The sequence below is a fragment of the Ambystoma mexicanum genome, chromosome 2q (genome assembly GCF_040938575.1).
Source record: "Ambystoma mexicanum isolate Mex_15411 chromosome 2q, UKY_AmexF1_1, whole genome shotgun sequence".
Lineage (NCBI taxonomy): Eukaryota > Metazoa > Chordata > Amphibia > Caudata > Ambystomatidae > Ambystoma > Ambystoma mexicanum.
This window is the reverse complement of record NC_090924.1, coordinates 1,171,591,781-1,171,615,289: the sequence shown is the minus strand read 5'-3', so window position 1 is coordinate 1,171,615,289 and position 23,509 is coordinate 1,171,591,781. Positions and strand designations below refer to the sequence as shown.

The 23,509-nt window shown below is 47.2% G+C and overlaps 1 protein-coding gene across 4 annotated transcripts in view; it reads left to right on the top strand.

The window, feature by feature from the left end:
- Window positions 1-23,509, top strand: part of PPP1R9A (protein phosphatase 1 regulatory subunit 9A) — a 2,290,846-nt gene that overhangs the window by 2,116,466 nt on the left and 150,871 nt on the right. For all 4 annotated transcript variants that reach the window (XM_069648563.1, XM_069648562.1, XM_069648561.1 and 1 more), the window contains 2 exons: window positions 10,685-10,772; window positions 10,850-10,921. In XM_069648563.1, the coding sequence (XP_069504664.1) occupies window positions 10,685-10,772; window positions 10,850-10,921 (160 nt within the window). The remainder of the gene's footprint in view (window positions 1-10,684; window positions 10,773-10,849; window positions 10,922-23,509) is intronic.

The window sequence follows — 23,509 nt, the reverse complement described above, 5'->3', positions numbered from 1 at the left end:
TTGACACGAGACGTGCTTTGGCGTTTGGAAATGGGCGGTACGAGTCTGCTGATGACAGGCTCAAGGGCGGGGGAATTGATTTAGTGCCGCAAAAGCAGGTCAGCCAGGGCGATCGGGGGAAAAGATAGGATTATCAGAAAATGGCGGCTCCCTGGTGCTTGTATTCGCGTGCGTTTAATGGACGAAAACTCGGGTAAGGTCCATAGGAAAGTTTTCTAAAATCGAGCCACTTAGGCTTAAAAAAACATGGCCGACCCGTAGGGACAATATTACTAGACCATACCTTTAAGGCGAGATATTTTCTGGAATAGTCCAAAAGGCAACTTCGGTTAATGAAAGCGCTAGTTGCCAAAGGACACATTTCCAAATTAAATCCACCAAGGGTGGATTTAATTTGGCTACAGCCTGTACCTTCTGGGTAGATCGAAATTAGGCTGTTGCGTCAGAGTGAGGTCGATATAACTGGCTAGTACAAGAGCCTTGAGTTCATGGGTTTGCAGGCATATGATCAGTCGTAGGACCATTTTAAGGCTAGAGAGCTGGACCCGGGAGATTGTTGACTGAATAAGGGGCCACAGGTGGAAAACAGGGAAGAGTCTGCACCACTGGATTATTCGTGTGTTCTGCCTCAGATTATAGGCCAGGTATCCAGGTGTCGGTGGGCAGATTCATAGCCTCGATAGCAGGTGTTTGCCCATCACTGGAGCCAGACCCATTTGCCAAACCGTGTTTGCCATGTGTTTTCCAATATGATGCTGGGTAACAAGGCCGGTACACATGTTGTAAAGATAGGGGTCTCCCGCCCTATGACCCATGTATCCATGGGGCCACTCAATGACACCTGCTGCGTAGTGCCATCCAAGAGTGTCCGTGTAATGATGGAATTTCCCGACCTTATCTGTTTATTTTTTGTGGCACACTCGCATTTTACAGGTATGTTTGTACCTTTTGCAAAATTAACTGTTTTGGGAAATACCTGGAAATTCCCATGTGCCAATAACAGTCTATTTCTCCTCTGCGGTTTTCCACGTGCTGCACGATCTAGTGACACTGCTGTAATTTCGATAATTTCATCCTCCCCCACCGCTGGTGCAGATAGAACTGAAGTATCTACAATATACGCCTAAACTAGTATAGGAGGTGCGTCGTCATCAGCTCCGGGGTATCCAGCCATGTTATCATTTGCTCTCAGGGGACACGGTCCGACTGGACCAATGAGCAAAATAGATCAAGGTGTGTTTCTAAATCCATTATGCCGGGTGGCAGTTCAACGCCCCCGGTACTGTTGGCCAAAATGATGTCCACAACCATTGAAAGTGTCCTTTAATGTTGATTTACTCCTTCACCATTTTTACTCAAAGCTCAAATAGGCCATCCACAGGGGAGGATAAGGCACTTAATGATACATGGGGCAAAGAGGTCTTGTGATAAGTAGTGCCAGAAGAGAACGAGGAACCATCACCGCTATCATAATCCGACGAGACCAGGTCTGTGCCTATAATGCTGTCAAAATGGGTGAAAGAAATTGTTTCCTCTTCCACTCCACCCATAGAATCTTTACAGAGCCCAAGACACATAATCAACAATGAGTTATTGTTATAAATTGACGTATATGAGCTTGGGACACAGCTAACAGCGTGACCGTGCTGAGACGATGATGAACAACTAGGCAAAGGTGCATCTTCAAGAACATGAACATGGATTGGGTTAGCGCCACCAAAAATCCAGTAATTTTCTGCTGAACCTCCAGCGTACAGTCAGGTGGGCTGTGTGAACGTTTACCTAAGTGCGCAGAATTGCTTCTAAACCCGTAACCCCGGGCCTTGGCTGGTTTCATAGAAATGTCAATAGTGAAAGTAAAGTTACTCACTACGATGGCCACACCACACTCTGCCTCAAGGCCTTAAGGCAGTAAGGCACGCACGTGGCACTCGCTGATGTGCGCCGGAAACCTTATATATGTGCATTTAGGCAGCAGCGTGGATCACAAAGCAGCACAGGAGCCCAAAGCAGGGGCTGAATGAGCAGTCAATCCGGGAATGATGTGAAAGTTGCAAACCGAGACAGAACATGCTCCAGTAGAGTTCCAATCACATGATGTCTGACGTCCTTGATGTACCTGATTACTGTCTTTGTAACTGAATGAATATGCTGTAACAAAGGCTGTGATACCCCATGGTTTACTATAAATAAATATACTCTTGTGCCACTCACAAACGCTCACCATCTCTGATCAGTATCCATGCCTATATCACTGCCCTATTCAGGTCTATCAGGTCTCTCTCTCCACCCTCTCCACTTTTTCAGCCTACCCGACGTACACAGTGTCACCTTTAATTACTTGCAAGGACTGCCAGGCAATTGAAGGAACACACACCCTATGTCTGCTAGCAGGTGCGGGTTGCTTTCAGCTTCCCTTTTGCTTTCACTGATGAGTGATGAGTGGTGGAGAAATATATCAATAAATCAAGCCAATTTGTCCGAATGGATTGTGTCCTCCCGCGTATTCCTCATCTTATATATTCGTATCTTCAGCTTTGCTGCTTTGGAAAAAAATGTTCACCAGGGGGCGCTGTGCTTGCGGTGTTGATGTCCCTCGAGTGCTGCCGTTGAGCGTCGATGTCATCCGCAATATAAAGGGCTCGAGCCGCGCCCGTTGGTTTCAGGTTCGTTTTTTCGACAAAGTTTTCGCTTTGTGTTTACGAAAACAGCTCTTCAGTTTTTCCACTATGTCTTCTTCATCGAATCCTTCTACCCCCAAAACTGGCTTTAAAAAGTGCCAGAAATGCCGGAAGAAAATGGCTATTACTGACCCCCATCGAGTTTGCCTCTGGTGCTTGTGTCCGGACCATAGAGTGGACGAATGCGGTTCCTGTCAGGCCATGACCAACAAATCTCTCAAGGAACAAAGAGGTAAATTGGCGGTGGAGGAGGAATCCTCGAAGTCCTCTTTGAGGAAAAAGAAAGACTCCATTGAGTCTAGAGGAAAATCCTGATGTAAATCGAAGAAATCTAGGTCAAGGAGTTGGTCTCAAAATCTCCCTATTCTTCTTCTTCGTCGTCGCCCGATACAGGGGTTATCAAATGTCCATCTAAGCACGATTCCCCTAGGAAATGGGAGGCCTTCAGAGCCTTGATGATGCGAATCTTTGAGATTGAGAAAGCGGCCCATACCCCTTCGAAGAGATCGCATGAAGACCATGCCCTGGCTCATTCGAAGAGTGACAGAGGGAGGTCAGAGACTAGACGCTCTAAATCCGGCGAAAAGTCGTAGAGGGTGTCATCGAGAGAAACCTCTCTGACACCTCATAAGAAAAGTAAAACAGGCCTACTGGTGCATAAACCAGAGGCAACATGAGTCAAAATGGTGTCAGATTCCAAACCACCATCGAAGTCAGTGTCGAAGGTCTCCTCGACGCATCTGTCGAAGACTTACTCGACGCCAGTTTCGAGGACAGCGTCTACAGCTTTCTCAACGGCGCTTACATCCAAGGGTCCTCCGACCGCGTTGAAGCCTGCGTCAACGAATTGGACGCCATCGACACCTTTGTCGAGGTCAATGCTGATTCCAGCACCAATATCGACACCTTTGTCGAAGCCAAGGTCTATCCCTCCACAATGCACGGGTAACATTTTTCACACGGTGCCTAGACAAGACTTTTTCAAGTCTATGGCTTCTATCTACGAGGAACAATCCACTGAAGAGGACATTTCCCTTTCTGGGGTAAAATATGGTACAAGAGATGTTCCTGAGGAACTAATTGATCCTCAGTCCAAAATGGCTGACCTGAATGTCTGCAAACAGCTAGTGGTCCTGACACATCTCCTGAAGTGGAGTTTGATAAACCCAACCCTGCTGACTATGCAGACTCGGGATATAGGAATCTTATGAATAAGGTGGTAGAATTCATCAGGTAGAATAAAAATTCCCTCGTTTATGAACAAGACAACACGACAGACATTCTCAGTGGAGGCCATCAAAAGGATCCTGTACTTCCTTTTCACACTGCCTTTCAGTAGAAGGTTATGGCCACATGGGAAACCCCAGATTCTGGGCAAGCAGTAAATAAATAATTTACAGGAAAATATAGGCCCTCTTATTATGACCCAGAATACTTAACTAAATATCCTACGCCCGAGAGCTTGGTAGTCCAGGCAGCAACATCCACTAGACAATCGGCATACCCTTCAATTCCCCCAGATAGGGACGATAAGAGAATTGATGCCTGGTCTTGCAAGATTTTACATTCGGGCAGCATGGCCTTAAAATCAACAAATGTGACTTGCACCCTTGTAAGATTCACATACACTATGTGGGATTGTATTACTGCAACGGCTGAACACATTCCTTTGGGCAAGGAGAGAGAGGGTTTCCTCGCGATTGTAAAAGATGGAAAGGAGGCTATGGGGTAATGCCTTCAATCAGGACAGGACACTGATGATAGCGTAAGCAGGTCCATGGCATCTAGCACAGTGATATGCAGTTTTGCGTGGCTGAGAAAGTCGGGCTTTGCACCAGACGTGCAGGCCAGACTACTCAATATGCCTTTTGACGGCTGAAGGTTGTTTGGCAGCAAAGCGGATGAAAGTTTGGAAAAGCTGCAGACCTCTAAGGCGGCGGCTAAGTCTCTTAGCGCCTCCGTACGATAACCTCAGCAGCACTCCTACTCAGGCTCATCTTCCTGGAGGGGGCGTACTTTTCGATTGTACTCCTCATTTGGAAGAGGAAAAGGGCAGTCTAGTCAAAAAGGACAGCAAAGAAAATGTCCTCGTGGTGGAAGAGGAAAGAGTGCTAGAACAGCCCCAGCAGAGGCAACTGTCCCCTCAGCCGCTGCTGCAGCCATGGCAAATCCACTCTGAGGCCTTGACCCACAAAACCCCAGTGGGAGGCAGGATTGCTCAGCATCTGAACGAATGGCGGGGCATTACTTCAGATGCTTGGGTACTGGAGACAGTAGCTCAGTGTTACAGCCTTCCTTTTCAACAAAAGCCTCGGGACCATCCACCGGGAGCCAACTCTGCCAAAATTTCAGACCTGCTCCTTGTGCAGGACATTTTAACCCTGCTAGAGAAAGGTGCAATAGAACATGTACCTGTAGCGGAGAGGAACAAGGGTTGGTACTCCCCTTACTTTATCATCCCAAAGAAGAACGGAGAATTGAGACCCATCTTGGACTTAAGACACTTGAACAGGTTCCTCAGGAAGGACAAGTTCAAGATGGTAACCCTTTCTCAGATCCTTCAGGCTCTCCAACTCCAAGACTGGTTGGTATCATTGGACCTTCAGGATGCTTACTTTCATGTCCCGATCCATCTCAAGCACAGGAAGTACCTGAGGTTCGTGATTGGCAGTTCTCACTATCAGTTTTGAGTTCTGCCATTCGGGTTGACCTCCGCCCTGAGGGTTTTCACCAAGCTGTTGGTGGTAGTGGCAGTGAGTCTCAGGAGAGGGGGGATTCACGTCTACCCTTACCTGGACGACTTGTTAATCAGGGCGAGTTCACCCAAACGGGCCTGGGAACATCTGACCCTGACCTGCCACTTCTTACACAGACTGGGCTTCTCCATCAATTGCAAGAAGTCAAATATGAAACCATTCCAAAGACTCCAATAGATTGGAGCAGTGCTGGATACTTCTTTGGGCAAAGCCTTGCCTTACGAGGTGAGAGTTCATCACATTCTGCAGATGGTAACAAAGTTCCAGAATGCCCAGCATCTGCCGGCCTTCAATTTTCTGAGGTTGCTCGGCCTCATGCCAGCCTGCATTTTTCTGGTGCAAGAGGCCAGATTGAAAATGGGATTCCTTCAATGGGCTCTCAGGACTCAATGTCAGATCTTTTGCAAGTTCCGGCCAGAGTTGCTCAAGATCTGCTATGGTGGTCTTGCAAGGACAATATTCTCAAGGAAGAGCCTTTTTGGCAACCATGGCCAGAGATAACGGTAGTGACGGACACCTTGTTAGGGAGAATTCTCTCTTTAGGCTGAATTTCCTAACCTAGTGAGTCCCCCAGCAGCTTTGCTGGATTTCTGGAGTTGTTTTATTTCTCCTGCCAAGAGTGAGACTCTTTTTCTCCCACTCTTGGACATGATTTATGGTGTTCCTTTGACTGTTAATGTGTTTTATGGGCTATGGGTTCCTTTACTCCATAGGGTCTCATGTGTTTTTCTATGTGTGTTACACAGCACCCTCCGTGCAGTGACACCGGGGGGTCATAGTGACACCCCACCATAGACTCCATACCCTGGGACTGACTACTGTCTCCCAGGGCATGTAAAGTCACCATTGGATTTACTAGTCCCAAATTATTAAGAGAAACCGGTACAAACCATCATATTGTGGACGTACTGGTCGGGGCAATTCGATTGCCGTGGGGTCTGTTAGTCGAGGGGGCACGTCTCTGTCCCCCCTGATCGAGTTTTGGCTGGTGGCAGTGGATACTACTTTTTATATTCGACCGCGGATATATCCCTATGAGATTTTCCCATTGTTCGGGGCTACCAACTTTAATTATTTCATTCTCATAGCCTCGAACATACCGCCGGTTTATTTATTTAATATTAATTCGCCGGTTGGTATTTTTTGCGAGGACTCGATTCTAAAATGGCGTTTGTCTTCTCTTCTGTGACTCCAACCCAAGTCGAGCCCTTTGTTCCACTTTTTGGCAGGCTTCTCCACAGAAGCCTCCAAAAGTGGTGCCACTCTGTCTGGGTACCACAGGGGCTGCGAGAGGGGGTTTAGGCACCCTGGACTGAGTTACCTTGGTAACTCAAGTCACACTCTTGTGTGATTGGCCCAAGTGGTGAGCCGGCCGGCTCTCCACTTAGCATGTTTGATTGACAGCTAGGCTGAGTGAATGGGGGTATGCTGCATAAAAGCAGGGCTTTGGGGACTGGAACTTCAGAAGTCGCCACAGGACCTGAGAATCCGACAAGGGAGAAGCTGAGCCGACCTACCACGACAACACCACCGGTGGAGCCCTGCGGAACTGACTCACCACTTCCCGACGACAGAGAAGATCTCCCGGCTGGAGAGGCTTCTTCCCCTGACTGGTGGGCACAACCAGTTTACTTTCTTCTCTTCGCACCCCAGACCGGCTTGTGGTCGATTTGCCCGTGCCAAGCACCCCGGCAACCGGATAGCCACTTACAACTGGACCGCGAATTGCAGGACCGCTCCTTTTACCTGAGAAACTCCGCGGCTGGTTTCTTCCCTGGCAGTGCAACGGACTCCTGTCTTCCTCCCAGGCGAGATCTTCTCTTCCCCCGGACGAAGCACCGACTTGCATCCGCTGCCAGGAACAACTGCCCCCGCTGGAGTATTCTCACCACTTTAAGGTACCGTGTCCGCCAGGCCTCCCTTTCTAAAGATTGCTACAAGGTAATAATAACCCCTTAACCTTCTAGACTGGGCTGGCCGCCTTGACCCTCTAACTGGTCCCTTTCTTTGGTCCAACCCCTTTTTGAACCGTTGCAAGACTTTTGTGCACTGCAACCGTGTGACCTTGGACACATTTCGTTTTGATCCTCTTAAAGTGGATCCAGCCTATTGAACTCTAACTTCACGGTTTTACTTTGCCTTCCCCTCTTGTTGTGTTCTTGTAAAAGTGTTGGGACCTGTTTCAATTTATTCTCTGTTTTTCTCTCCCTTTTAAAAACGAATTATTAGTGCCATCTACGTTAAGCGCTCACCGCTGTCTGAAAATAAGTGGGGCTTTACTTAAGACTTGTCTAATATTCTGCTAAGGGAGTGTATATCTTTTAGTGACCGTGTTTTTGAATTGCTTTTATTAGTGCCTGTGTGTTTTTCTAGATGTGGTTTTAAATAAAGGGTGGAGAGCTCATACCAACGATCTGACAATCAGCGGTCGTTGGTCTCCATCCGAGTCCAAACTACACATCTACCTTTTGGAGCTGAGGGCAGTCAGACTAGCGCTAAAGGCCTTTCTGCCCCCTGTAAGGGGAAAGAATGTCTTGATAATGACAGACAACACAGTGGCCATGTACTACCTTAACAAGAGAGGGGGTGTAGGGCCACTACCACTGTGCAGAGAGGCAATGCAGCTCTGGTTGTGGGCAATACAAGAATGAATCTCTCAATCAGCAGTTCACCTAGCCAGAAAGAAAAGCACAGCGGTGTACGCTCTGAGCAGGCAGAGCACAGTCTCCCACGAGTGGGAACTAGCTCAGGAAGTCCTTCAAGAGATCTTAACCCTTTGGGGAACCCCTCAAGTGGATCTGTTCGCGACCAAGGTCAATCGGAAGTGCGATCATTATTGCTCAAGGGAATTTCCTCCAAGAGGCGCTCTAGGGGACACGTTCATAGTGGACTGTGAATTTCCACTTCTTTACGCGTTTACTCCAGTCCCCGTGATTCCTCACGTAATCAGGAGGTTGAGAAAGTTCAGGAAAACCATGATCCTAATTGCCTCAGATTGGGCCAGGAGGACGTGGTACCCGGACCTTCTGGACATGTCCATCTGCCCACCAATACGTTTTCCACAAAGAGAGGATCTCCTCTCGTAAGAGGAATGTCGGGTTCTCCATCCAGAGGTCAAGACACTCAGCCTTCATGCATGGTTTCTGAGAGGCAGAGATATAAGGATTGGGACCTCCCGGATGACGTAATGAAGATTTTACTTTCGCCAGAAGGCCAGCAACACAATCCTTGTACTGGTGTCATTGGAACAAATTCAGTAACTGTTTTAAGGACAAGAATGTGGACCCATTCTCATGTAATACACCTATGGTACTTTCTTTCTTTTTAGATGATCTAGTGATCAACGTTTCGTAGGATATAATGGTCATAAATTGGGCCTAGCAGTAACAAAGCAGACATTATCCAGATGGATAATGTTGTCAATTTCCGAATGTTATTGATTAGCTGGGAAAGAGCCTCCAGATGGGCTAAGGGCTCACTTAACCAGGGGCATGGCAACTTCGCCGGCTCTCCAGAGCGGTGTCCTGGTGCAAGATATTTGTGCAGCGGCCACCTGGTCATCTATGCATACTTTTGTGAAACACTATTCTCTAGTTTCCACCTCATCACAAGGAGGATTATTTGCTAAGGCCGTTCTTCATACAGTACATGATTTGTTTTACCTAGTACTCCCTCCTCCAAATGTATACTGCTTTGTGAGTCTATCTAAGATGAGGATTACGTGGGAGGACACAATCCATTCGAAGAACAAGTTACTTACTAACTGTAACGTTCTTTCGATTGGATGTTCCTCCCACGTATTCCTCATCGACCCTCCCAGCCTACCTCTCTGTACAGTTTACGTCAATTGCACTCTGAATTCCTTGAGAGCTTGAGGTCTAAAGAACGCCTGGCCAACTACTCAGCTAGAGTATATCGAAAAAACAGAGCTGAAGCCAACGGGCGCGGCTCAAGACCTTTATATTGCAGATGACGTTGACGCTCGACGGCAGCCCCCGAGGGACATTGATACTGCAACCTCGAACACAATGCCCCCTGGTGAACAAAAAAAGTCTGAAGCAGCAAATTTGAAGATACGAATATCTAAGATGAGGAACACGTGGGAGGAACATACACTCGAAAGAATGTTACAGTTGGTAAGTAACTTGCTCTTCTGCAGGAATACTCGGACGATGCCCACTGCCTGCTAGAGAGCGCAAATGAGTGCATAATACACACTGGGCTTTCTGCTTATTCAATTTATAACAACACTCACCCAAACACTAAAATGTTTGTAACCATGAGCCATATTGACTCATTCGGGCAGATTCAGGGCTTGCATTCGAGGTTTCAATGGCTGCAATATCTGCCACTCTATTGGTGTTATAGTCCGGCCTTGCTTATAGTTTCTCGTGAGTTTCAGCTGAGGCAGGGCTGGGTTTCAGTGTGAGACTTATACAATTATCAAAACATGCACAATTTGCACATATTGTTGAAGACCAATGTTGGGTTGTTGATTTGGGCTGCTTACCTTTTTCTCATTCAATTGGCCAGTGTCTGTTTGTCAGATGTTGCTCTGTTTGATTAACAGCATAATGTGTTGAAGACAGTGGTGCCTTTACACACTAAAATCCAATCTTAATTCACACACTCCTTCAATCATGATTGCATTTTCTAAGCGGTACCTGTAGACACCTTGTGTTTGATTCACAACATTTGCAAGAGAGACAATCAGATGTGGTCCGTGACAATCTCTGACATGCCCCGGCTGCTACCTTCGATCTAAGCCCCAAAGCCTGGGGCAAACCCTTGAGAAACACATTAGATTGTGAGCATCCCAAAAATGCTCCAGACCTCTACATAAATGCTCAGGTTTTAAGCATTGTGAAGCAGGTATGAGGAAGCATGGCTAAATCTGAGAAGCTCTCTGACATTACTTTATATCATCCAGGTCAAATCTTTATTGAATCTGGCCCCTTGTTTTGACTATTCTTAATAAAACAGGTAGATATACACGTGTGACTGCAGCTTCAGAGTCTACAAATCTAAGGTGTATTGAAATGTTTAACCAGTGCATTGACCATCATTCAGTATTATGCATATAAAGGAAGCATGCATACATCTTCATGCACACAAATACACACACATAACAACATGTGTGCCCTCTGAAAAGAAAACTGAGGACGTGCATAAAAAACACACTGACTTCTGTTTCAATAGGTAGTCTAAAATGTTCTGACTGTGTTTTAATCTCTCTGTGTATCCTAGAACGTGTCCAAATGTGCCAGTCACCAGGAGTGTCGAGAACTACTGCGGGGCTAGAAGGAGCATGCAAACGAAAGACTGCTGACTTGAAGTAAGTGTCATCTCAAAGCCTGGCCAGCATAGATGCAACCAAGTCTCTTTCCTGACTGTTATCTATTGTTGATTTAGGAAGCCCTTACAAAGAGGTTCAAGAAAAGGAAAAGCCGAGAAAGAGGCCCATCGGTTTTCATCGAGCAGTAGGTATGAACAGAGAAAACAAGAAAATGATCTAAACCTCTTCATTTAGCACTACAATGCACAATATACTTATGTGTTAGACTTATCAACATTTATACCGCTCATGTTTGTTGAAAGGAACCGACTTCAGCTTTCAATAAAATAATGTACACTATGTAACATGACAATGGAGATTCCATGTGCAACATGCAGCATGCAAAACAAGCAATGTCACCACTGTAGGCATATGCAAGTGTCATGCCTTCCTGGGATATCAATATACGATATAGACAGAGGTGAGGGTGAAAAGGTTGTACATTCAACGTTGTAATAGAATTGTACGTATCCCCCCACCCGCTGTTTCAAACAATGTGTACAATAATTTGCTGCCAACCGAACAAACTGACCACGCTGTCCAGTCCTCTGTTAGGGAGATTTTCAGCCTTGTGTATTTGCCAACAGTACATAAACGATACATACATTATGCTCTGTGCTGCCCTGTTACTTTACTTATAACATTTCTATAGCGCTAAAGCCCTAAGGCATCCAAGCGCTCCTTCACAAGCAGAAAAAAAAAAGACAAAAAGATCAGTGAAGATAACCGAAGATAGAATTAAGTGAACAGTTCTGTTTTTAGGAGCTTCCGAAATGCCAGATGATTGCTTTCTGCTCTGAGCGCCTGTGGTAGGTTGTTCCAAGCCTTAGCCACGAGCACCGGGAAGTAACGTCCATTTCCACGGGCTCTCTTTGTCCTAGCCACCTGCAGACATAGAGTGGATGTAGAGCGAAGGTTTCTCGCAGGTTGGTAAACCGAAATTTTGTCCTTTAAATAGTTTGGGGCTGTCCCATAGATGCACTTATGACACAGTGTTAGTGTTTTAAAGGAAATCCTGGCTGATATCGGAAGCCAGTGTAGCTCCCTTCTGGCATTGGAGGTGGTTTTGTGCCTTTTCATGCTGTAGATTATACGCACAGAGGCATTTTGAATTTTCTTCAAGAATTTAAGTTCTTCTTAAGAACTTAAATTGGAAAATGTTCCACACTGTAAATACCATCAACTGATTTAATTCAATAGACTTCAACATGCATTACTGCCACTTTCCCCTTCCCCATCCTAGTACCTATTTGTGAGGTGGGTCCACCCACCCATATAGGAACTCTTTTTTTTTTGTTAACCCAAAGCCCCCTAAAAAGTGGTGAGGGGCAATATCAATAGGCAATAGCACCTGAAATCCTCTTGCTTTTTTATTCCTGTACTTGATCTTATCTTCATTTGCTCAGTTCCCACTGGATGAGGATTCAAACATTCCTATTAATGTACAGTAAATCTTTTTGTCTTCTGGCCTCTGCTGGATCATGCCAAGGGTAAAGGATGCTCGTTTTTAGGAGAATGGGTACCAAACAACTGTTGGTTGAGGTGTCTTCAGAAACACTAAGGGATCTAGAGAAATATCTGCATTTTCAGTGTCCCGCACCCTCTCCTGCTGAGCTCGATCATGAAGCACACGTGTCATCTCTCAGTATCCAGCTTTACTTTTATGTGAGAGGTCAGGGGGTCTCTGACACAGAGAGGAGACCATGCATCCCGCATTGTGTACACTAACTACATGCGGACAACATGAGCTTTCAGCACAGAAAGTGCTCCAGGAAGAGTCCCCCTCCTCCTCTTCTTCAGCTTCCCCAACTCCCAGACAAAAGAGGCCTAATGCTGAGCAAGCAAGATCTCTAGCAAAGAACAAACACTACACTGCTGATCGAGGAGCCTATGAAGAAAGTCATGAAGAAGAGGATCTCCCTAAAGAATAGAGTGTCTCTCACGTTATCATCTGCTGACGCAGATTTCTGCAGAAAGAAATGAAAGGATGGGTGCTAAACCTTGAAGAAAATACCAGGCGAAAGAGGATTTGCACAAAGCTTCAACCTATGTAGAGTAGCCACTAAAATGGATTACCCGGGCACTGAAGACATGGCACTTCTATTACATTTGAGATAATGAAATTTGAACAAAGTGTATCCCTTGGGATTGGCAAGAATCAGAGAAAATGATGGCCCCATGTTTCATGAATAAAATGTTTTCTTCCAAGAGTGAATAAACATCCCTGACATTTCCCTTCAAGTGATTTTGCTCCTTTCCACACTAGCTGACTGCCCATCAGTATCAGAAGAGCAGGCTTGTGTTAGAGATATGATTGAAAAGCAGATGGGAACAGTCCTTGACAAATGACAGGTCAGGAAGCATCTATCTTTCAAGGCCAGGCTCTACCCCACTGATACTTCACAGGCTGTATTATCAGACTTTCAGGATTTCATTTAAATCATTGGGAAGGGTGCAGATTGTGCAGGTGTTCCACGGGTAATGTAGTCGGATAGAACTGCTTTCAGATCTGGCCTTCGATTGTACTAGATTCTATGCTCTGGCCATGGGCGTATCAGTTTCAGCAAGGTGCTATTTACACATAAGGGAATGGAATACGGAACCATACCAAAAAGGAGCAGCACTGAAGATACCGTGACAGGGGTGAAATTATTTATGAGCAACTGAAGGAAATAATTGTGTTTTTAAGGAGGGCCTATATTTTCACAAAGAGAAATTCTGAATGTGAAAATGCAGGCTCGCTGTGATCACATAGATTGCACATGTTTTCCTGCCCCAATACCTGCCTTCCGACTGCGGGGGTCAAACACGAAACCCATTATACCATACAAGAGGAGCGGGGGACACCCCTGCAACCCTCGCTCCCCTTGTACGGTATAATGGGTTTTCGTCATTTTCATTTACTGCCATTCACGTAGTAAACGTACATTCAGAACTGCTTTCCTTCTTCACTATGCGACAGAGCGCCTGGTCCACAAACGCTCCTTTGTTCTCCCGAACCTACGTTTTCATTAATGGAGCTTGGCTCAGTGCCCATGCTGCTCCTGAACCCTCAGGGCGAGGTAGGTGCATTACAGCACCAGCCCAAAAAATCTTGGAACATTTTCTGCAAAAATCGAAAATTTGGCATTTTGGAAATTATTTATTTTTTAAATATGCCATAATCACAGCACTGTACAAACGCGCCCCGCACAGCGTTCTTTGCTCAATCCTGCTACCCTGCATCTGACTGAATGCTTCACTGCCTGTCCTTGCCTGTATTTCTCTGGACCATGCAGCAGGGGAGTTGCTAGGTCTGGAAAAGACCAGGGGCTAAGCCGATGTCAGAACTGTTGGGACTGGGGGCTAGCTAGTCTTTTGGCTGTAGCTCCTGAGATTCTATCCGGGGCTACAACCAAAAGATCATGGGCTATAGCCCCCTTAGCCCCCCCAGCAACGCCCCTGCCATGCAGTGCTTTCAACATGGCCGCCTGGGCCCTCTCTACTAGGGAGGCTTTTCCGATCTGGGCACCTTCTGCCATCCTGCTCCCTGATTGGTGGGGAGTTTGCATTTATGGACCAATGAGGGACTGGCAGGCTTTTAGCCGGGCCAGTCATTCCAAGGCCCACTTCTAAGGCCCTGTCAGCTTCCCTGTCTGCTTTCACAGGCTGCAACAGCCACACCCTCAGTGAGGCTGCTACCCCATGACTATTGGACTGCAATGACTCTCCTACCATATTCTGTTTGGGTTAGTTCCCCTCCCTCTTGGTCTACTTCTACTTCCTCCTCGGATGGCACTCTCCACTCTCCCTGTTATGTACTCACTTGAAGCTTTATCCATACTCAACTTTACCATCTGACTACAATTCTAAATTCCATAACTACTGGTCTCCCATTTAACATGAAAGTCAAACTTGGTTGTAATTTTCGCATCTACCTTTTGGCCATTGAGTGTAACCTGCTAGCCCAGTGACTGTTCAATACTGCTTGGCTTTCTGTTACACTTTCTGTTTGTCCCATCTATTCCAACTGATTCTCTATCAACTATCCTTGCCTTCTCACTTAAAAAGGATATCTTGGCCTCCAACCCTCCCTATACCTAGCTGCCTCCAGACAGACCCTCACAGACATCCTCTTTGTTGTTCCTTTGCCGGATCTATGGACCCCCATATGATCTCTGTGCTCTGTCCTGTCTCCTCCTCTCCCATAAATAGCGACACTCGCTGGGATGTCCTCATGGCTTCCTTCGACTCCTCCAGAGTCATCCTTAATGTCTACCTAAATGGCACTGTTATGGTCCAAGGTCCTCAGTCCAATCTCCTCTTTGATAGACGTTTCTCTCACCTCATCAACTTCCTCTCATCTCCAGCTGTCCCCTCCTCTCATTCCTTGGCTACCTTGGCCACTTTTTCCTCCTCCTCTGCCACTCTACAGGCTACCTCCACAACTCTGCAGGGCGTACCTCTGATTTGTACCCCTCCCCGGAAGGTCTTTAAGGCTGGTAACCTTCTTTATCTGGCCACTCTCTACTCTCGCTCTGCTGTCAAACATTCCTCTGACATCTGCCACCTCCTTGAAGAACTGGATCTAGATGTCCTCGGTCTTACAGCGACATGGTTCACAGCCAGCTCTGTCACAAGCTTTGACACTCTACTCCCAGATGGCTACAAGATTCTCTCAGCACCCAGATCTACTCGACCTGGAGGGGGCGTAGCCCTTATCTTCCCTTGGTGGATTCTTGCCACTATCATTCCCACCCAGATTTACTCCTCTTTTGAATTCCTTGTCTGCAGGCTCTCAATCTCTCCTAACTACTCTCTTACTGTTGCTACTCCCTACAGGCCTCCTGGGAAAATCACCTCTTTTCTCTCTGAATGGGCTGACCTCTCTCCCTCCCTCCTGGCCTCAACCACTCAACTCCTCCTCCTTGTTGACCTCAACATCCACCTCGATTCTCCCTGTCCCTCATCTCTGCTCTTTCGAAACCTCTGCAATTCCCTCTCCCTCTCTATCCTTCCCTCTGGCCCGACGCACTCTGCTGGACACACACTGGATGTCATGATCTCCCCTGGCCTCCCCCTCTCTATCCCTCAGACCACTCCTCCTGGAGTGACCACTGCCTTCTCTCCTCACATCTCTCACTCTCTTCCCCCCAAGCCAACCACACCCCAACACTGCCACCTATTTTCTCAGACATCCGACCTATGAAGCGTGTGTCAGCTGAGGCTTTCGCTGCCACCTTCTATCCCGATCCCCCTCCTCTGGATGACTCACACCCCGACACAACCCTGTCCCTTCTCTACTCTTCTATCTCTGATACTCTTGATGCTCTTGCCCCTGTCATGAGGATACGCTTGAAGTCCAAAGCAAAGTGCAATTCCTGGTATGACTCTGACCTAGCTACACTTAAACATAAGTGTCGGGCGGTTGAGAGGAAATGGAGGGCTTCTTGCTCATCTTCTGACAAACTGGCCTGTCGCCTGCTCCAAAGGCAATACCGACTCTCTGTCCGCACTAAGAAGAGAACCCACATTCAAGCCCGTGCCTCTGCGGCATCTAACAACTCGGCCAAACTCTATAACATTTGTAAGGAGCTTGCCAACCCTGCGGCAGTCTCCACCCCTCCTCTTGCCTCCCAGGCTCTCTGCAATACCCTTGCCTCGCACATTATCTCAAAAACCCAGGACATCCTGTCCACCCTCTCTTCCCCTGCCCCTCCTATTCCCTCTCAGTCTATGCTTGCAGACCCCCCCTTTAATCCCCCCTCCGTCCTTCTCTTCCTGTCCGATTTAATCCCCTGACGAGGTCGCTAGACAAGTCTGATCTATGAAAGCCTCGTCAAAATAGGTTCCTCTTCCTCTAAAACCATCAAGGACCACAATGACACCCTCGCTCCAGCCCTTGCCGTTTTTTGCAACCACTCCTTTGCCTCAGGATCCTTCCCCTCCCATCTGAAGCACTCCCTTGTGCATCCTCTTCTCTAGAAACCCACAGCTGATCCTTCCTGTCCAGCTAACTATCACACAATTTCCATTACACCCTTTCTGGGCAAACTCCTGGAAAAGCTGGCCATATCTCAGTTTAACATTCATTCAGATTGTGTTGGCTGTCTCCATGACTACCAGTCTGTCTTCAGAGCGGCGAGAAGCACGAAAACTGCTCTCATGAACATCTGTGAAGATATGCTCTCCAAGCTGGACTCTAACATTCCCTCTGTCCTCATCCTTCTTGCTCTCTCTTCTGCCTTCGCCACAGTCAACCACACCATCCTGCTCAACCGTTTCCGTGATAACCTGGGTATCACTGATCAGGCTCTGGCCTGGCTGACCTCTTTTCTCTCTGATCGACTTTCCTAGGTCCAACTCGGGTCCTTCCTATCATCTATCTTCCTCTCTACCTGTGGGGTTCCCCAGGGGTCGAACCTCTCACCCTGGCTTTTCAACCAATACCTGGCAACTCTTGCCCACTGCATTGCTATTTTCTGCTCAAATTTCTAGTGCTGTGCAGATGACACTCAACACATTTTCCGCCTGCACTCAGCCACCTCCTCCCCCTCTCTCATCTCTGACTGTCTAACTGCCATTCAAGATTGGTGTGCCGCCAATGATCTTTGTCTGAATGCCAGCAAGACTGAGATCCTCCTCATCGGCACACCATCTCCATCCTTTTCCCTCACTCTCTGGCCTGCCTCCCTTACCCCCCCTCCTCCGCCTGCCTGCGAGGCTAAGAACCTTGAGGTCATCTTTGACTCCAAAATTTCCTTCTCTGCCCATATCTCTGAGGTCTCTAAAAAGTCAAACTTCCTACTGCACCTCCTCAGAGGTAATTTGCCTTTCCTCTCCTTCCCTCAGAAGTTCACTGTCTCTCAAGCTCTGGTTCTCTCTAGGTTGGACTATTGTACCAGCCTCTTTCTAAATCTAGCTGTCTCTACTCTCCGCCTTCTGCAAATTATCCAGAACAGGACTGCAAGACTTGTCCTTGGCCTCAAGCTGTGGAATCATATCTCTCCAGCTCTGAAATCGCTCCATTGGCTCCCAGTGGATGCAAGGATTAAATGTAAAACCCTCTGCATTGTCCACAAGGCTTTCTGGGGCCTGGGTTCAAAATGCCTTCAGCTTTCCCTCTGCAAATACCTCCCCTCTCAAGCTCTTCGCTCCTCTACCTCTACCTCCCTCCGGGTTAATCGTTTTTCAAAGAAACGAGCTGGGGGTAGATCTCTATCTTCGGCTGGGGCCTCCCTCTGGAACAGCCTCCCTGCCACTCTAAAACTTGAGGAGAACTCTGGTTCCGGAAGCACCTCAAGACCTTCCTCTTTGCTTCTGCCTTCTCTCACCCTCTCCCCTGCTGACCCGCTCTCTCTTGGCACTGTGCACCTGGCCACCCTCTTTCCCTGGTCCCAGGTACCTGCTCACCCTACCACCCTCCTGCACTGCCTCCTGGCCACCCCTTGCACTGGTGGACTGTATCTGTACCCATACACCCCCCTACCCCATTTTCTTCTTTTCTGCACTTATCAGACTTACCCAGTCTGCACTTGCCACTTTCTGGCTGCACTACCACTGTTTATTGCTTCCATCTATTTATTTTTTTATTTTTTATTATTTATTTATCGGCTCTCCTCTGCACTTTCCACTCTCCCCCTTCCATGCACTTTTTCCATTTTCCCCTTCCCATGCACTTGCGCGTTCTCAATTTCACTGGGCCTAGTAAGATGGTTGTTGTTTTGTGTTCTCCCCTGTTGCCCCTCCCTTGCCTAGTCGCGCTCTGAAACACCTGTGTACAAGCGCAATACAAATAAAATATCATATCATATTCATTGTTTTTTTGGGGACCTTTTGGTCCGATACCAATTACTCCAAACCTCTGCACAGCCAGCACAACCCCCTTCTACTTTTTAGCTTCCACCTTTAGTGTAATTTTGTAAACCAGAGAAATATTTAAGCCTACACTCAGACCAGCTCATGTGTAGAGGCCCGATAGGCGCTATCCTACCAGTCCACGCCCCCTCACCACCGTCATATTGGAACAGTCAGAGAAAAGCTATAGATGGGACCCCCTGTATCGTTCCTATACCACATTGAGTGTATTAGAGGCGTAATGCACTCAAACAGCCATACAGAATGTACCTTTGCACCGAATGTGTGGAAGGATGTTGTATGGAAGAGTGTTACATGGAAGAATGTCGCCTGCCAAGATGTCAGAATGCGTGAGTGAATATCGTGGATGGACGTAAAATGAAATCCGACAAAGACAAAGGGCCTCATTCCGACCCTGGCGCTAAGTGGTTAACGGCGCCGTAAAAGGCGGCGGCACCGTTAACCACTTAGCGCCTTACTATGAGGTCCCTTTGCGGGACCCGACCTTAATGGCTGGTCTGGACCAGTCGTTAAAGTAGGGACCTGCAAAGGGACCTCGCAGGCAATTACGGTACCGCAATTTGCGGTGCCATAATTGCCGCCATTCCCATTGAGCCCTATGGGGCAAAAATGGGAATGGGGAATGGCCATGGGGAAATACCGCCCCGCCAACTTTGGAATGGGGCGGTATTTCCCCATTTCACCATGGAAGACTTGTTACAACACCGGCACCAACCATGGTGCTAATAGCGCCATGGTTTAGCGCCGGTATTGTAATGAGGGCCAAAGTGATGTCATGAAGAAGATATATGAAACTATGCTGAAATGATATGAAAATACTAAGTAATGAAGTAAAATGAACCTGCAGTTAAAGTGATCATGAATCTAAAAAGAAACGAAGCAGCCTACTGACCAATAACTGTAAATATGCAGTAATGCAAGGTAGAAAGAAAACATGCAGAAGCTTGCTACAGAGGAATATATATATTATGGGAAGGATGGCCATATTAAGAAAATGGACGACCGTTCACTTTGAATGTAATAAAGCTACCTGAGAAACAGGCTGAAATTGTAAGAATCAGAAGGCATGAAAAAGACAGCCCCGTGAACAGACCCGACGGTGAGTCAACGTTGGCCCAGACCAAAGATTCTACTTTTAAAGGACAAGTACAGAGCCCAAAGGGAGTACATGGATAACCCCTGAATGTGAGACATTCTTCCTATATGAAGGAAGACGAAAATGTCTGAGTCAAACTGCGAGTCAATTAAAAGAGTATAAAGTTCATATGAGATAGAGTGAACAAGCCTCTAGAGGCCAAGAGGAGCAACAGCACCATGCATAATTAAATCAAGTAGCAGTAAATGGAAGGCTGAAATGGACAAATTTGTGGTCTACTCACACGTGACCCATAAGTTCAAAACAAAGACTATTCATCAGAGCTTTGAGCTAAGATAATGGTGTGCTCATACTCCCTTGAATGTTCCAGAACCATGAGCAGCAACAAAGTCAACTACAGACGGAAGACTTTGGCTCATGGACTACTGATAACAGATGATGGTCTAATTGGGAAAAAGGGGAGTAGTCTGGTGACCTAAGTTTTGTTTCACATGCGTGCTGCTAAGGAGCCAAAAGTCCAAGGAATGCCAGGCAATCAGTGGGGTTGGAGAGACAATCCCCTGATCTTTTGACCATCATAATCAGTACTTTATGCATTTAGAGGTAGTTCAAGGCAAGCCCTAAAGTCAAGGGGTAGCCAATGAAGAACTAATACCTATATATTTTATAAGTAGATATGTTTCCTTAACCAGTCACTCCCTTTGATAGGTTTTGTATTTTGCCACGTATAGTGATGTCATATATAAGACCTCCATCTAATCAATTTACTGTGTGAGTGTGCAAGCGTCAGTCCGTTATCCGCCCAATGACCCTGCTTTATTGAACTGATAATAAAGTAGCATTTCGCCATATTCTTTGAGTCGGTCTGGTTATTTGGTCTAAGATCTATTATTGTAATTCCATCTAGCACAAAAGATGCTTAAAGGAGCTAGAGCGCACATGCAGTGAGTCCTAACAACGCTTGTTCATCACAGTAGCATTCCTTACTTTCACAAGCGGTCTCAGGGCTGGCCAGTTGTCATCGCCTTCATCGTTTTTGGGGACAGTGGAAACCTTTTGCAAGATTAATAAGTGGCGAGGACCGAGTGTCATGATGCCTACACCCAGGTATCCGGATCAAGCCCATTAGCCCCGGGAGCAGGCATCAAGGACATTTACAAAAACCCCAGCAGCCCCAGCTAGGGGCTGTCTGGGTTCAGTCCTGGTGCCATAGGCGAAAGGCTCATAGACATTACTTACCTCATGCAGACCATGCTGCAAATAAATCCAAGCCAACGTGAGGCCTGGATGGGACTATTTTACTACAGGGACTATTTTTTACTCGGGTGTGGTCCTGGGGAACCTCTTTCCTGGGACTACTTTGAAGGCTATTTAAACCACGCCCGAACAGCAGCACATGCTTCGTGTTATTCTGCATCCAGCAGCGTGACTCCCACCGTGCCTGCAGCCAGCATCCAGTCTTCTGCCACGCCCGCGTGCCTGCAGCCAGCATCCAGTCTTCTGCCACGCCTGCCTCGAATCCGGAGCTCCTAGAATAAAGAGGAAGAAAAGGACAAGGTTAGAAAACTAACTTATTTCAAATTCCTCACCTGATTCCGGATCCATTTCATCTCCCGACCTGGAAAGTACATCAGTCCTGCACGCGTCGCTTCGCCAGCTCCAGCACGGCGCCATACTCGCCAGTTCTCACAGCATGTTTTGATCCGGCACTGTCTTCATCATTTCTTCGCCGTACTCCGGCACCTAGGGGCACAGGAATAACAAGGTGAGTCAAGGGAATCAACAAATACCTCTTACCACCATAGACTTACCTGATTTTCCACCGGCGGTATTATTCTCCATATCTTCATATGCCGCATCTGTAAAGAGGGAGAAAAACAACACGTTAACGCATGCAATAGTTACCGGACAGCGTTGGGTAACACAGACTCTTATCTGAACGCCAGCATCAGCTACGAGACCTTCTTCTCACAAACTCAGTTGTAACTTAAGGAAGGAAGGGGACAAGAGTGAACATCGGGCACATTGAACTCTTTGAACTTGATACTTACCAATCCCGCCTGGGACTTCAGAGTCAATGCTTACCGGAACTCTCCCAACGCCTTCAAACCAGTGAAGTAACTGGTATCTACGCGCCCCTGCAAGACACGTAGGATGGAGAGCTCATCTTTTACAAACATAGGGTGAGGTTACTAAGGGGATATCGGAGGTGATTAGTGGGGGAGAGCGAGAACAGTTGGGAGGCCATCCCTAAAACCCACAATTGGCTAATCCCTGTCTCCACTTGCAGGAAAATACTTCTTCGGGTCCAGCAGACAAGACTAGGCGGGCCAGTCCAGACAGTCATCTCTGCACTACGCATCACGTTGACGGAGACCGCAGCTGTCCGGGTCCGATCGACAGCCCTGTGGGGTCCAGGTGAGCGTAACAGAACACAAAGCCTTTCTAAAAATACCCACCCGGGTGTTATGGAAACCACAAGAACCGACCAACTGGCCCAATTATTGGGGGAACTTAGGGCGGAAGTACATGCCCAAGAGACTAATGCCCTCAGGAGAGAACTGATTGTCTCAAAGGAGCGCACTGATGATCTGGCTAGGCAACTACTGCAAAACCAAGCTGGGCAAACGCCCCTACCTGGATATGGGGGAAACCCAACCCCCGTTTCATCAAGAAATCCTGTGCAAGTGGTTTTCCTAGGAAATATTCCGTTAGCTCCACCTGAACGCTTTGCTGGGGACCCCAAAAGGTTCGCCGTGTTTATGAACCAATGCCGCTTGCACTTTTTATGCAGACCGGGAGCCTTTCCAAATGACCAAGCCAAAGTAGCCTTTGTATTGTCATATCTTAGTGGCAGCGCAGCAGATTGGTCCATTCCGTTAGTCAACCAGGATGATCCTCTTCTCCGGGATTTTCAGGGTTTTCAAAGGAGCATGGAAAAACTATTCGCCAGACACTCACAGGGTCAAGCCCTGGACAGCGAACTTTTATCCTTACGACAGGGTAACCAGGATCTGCTAACCTATATTGCAACCTTCAATAGGTTGGTGGTGGAACCGGGTGGCCGGAGGAAAAACGAATTACATTGTTTCATCGTGGACTTCGGGGAGAACTCAAAGACGTCTTGGCTCAAGTTGTGAACCCACCTCAGGATTGCACAGAATTTATAGAGTTAGTGGTCCAGCTAGACCACCGACTTCAGAACCGAAAGACTGATCGATCTAAGTTCGAGAATCGGGTATTGGTTAAACCCAACATTGCCCCCAAAGGAACAGATGCATCTGAAGCTATGCAGATCGGGGGCGTTAAAGGACCCTTAACTCAAAAGGAAAGAGAAAGAAGACGACAGATGCAGTTGTGTCTGTACTGTGGAACCTCAGGACATTTTCTACGGGATTGCCCTACAAAAACACCCAAGAAAGTGGTAGGAGTTGCTGATAAAAGCCACGTAGTGCCTGATTCGGGAAACGACCACGCCCGACAAGCGTAGAGGTCCGCTTGCCGAGCTTAAAGAAGGACACTCAGACCTTGCATCTGATCATCCCAATGGTCCTACTTGATCCCAGGCTGCCAACACGTATGCACGCAGTAAGGGCATACATAGATAGCGGGGCCGTAGGAAACTATATGGACCACGAATTGGTGTCAAGGATGAATCTACCTCTTTGCAAAAAGACCACTTCGGATGTCATCACCACAGTTGATGGAACTGAGATTGCCTCGGGGCCTGTAACACATTCCACTACAGAGAGGACACTGTTGAGTCAAGATGGGCATCGAGAGA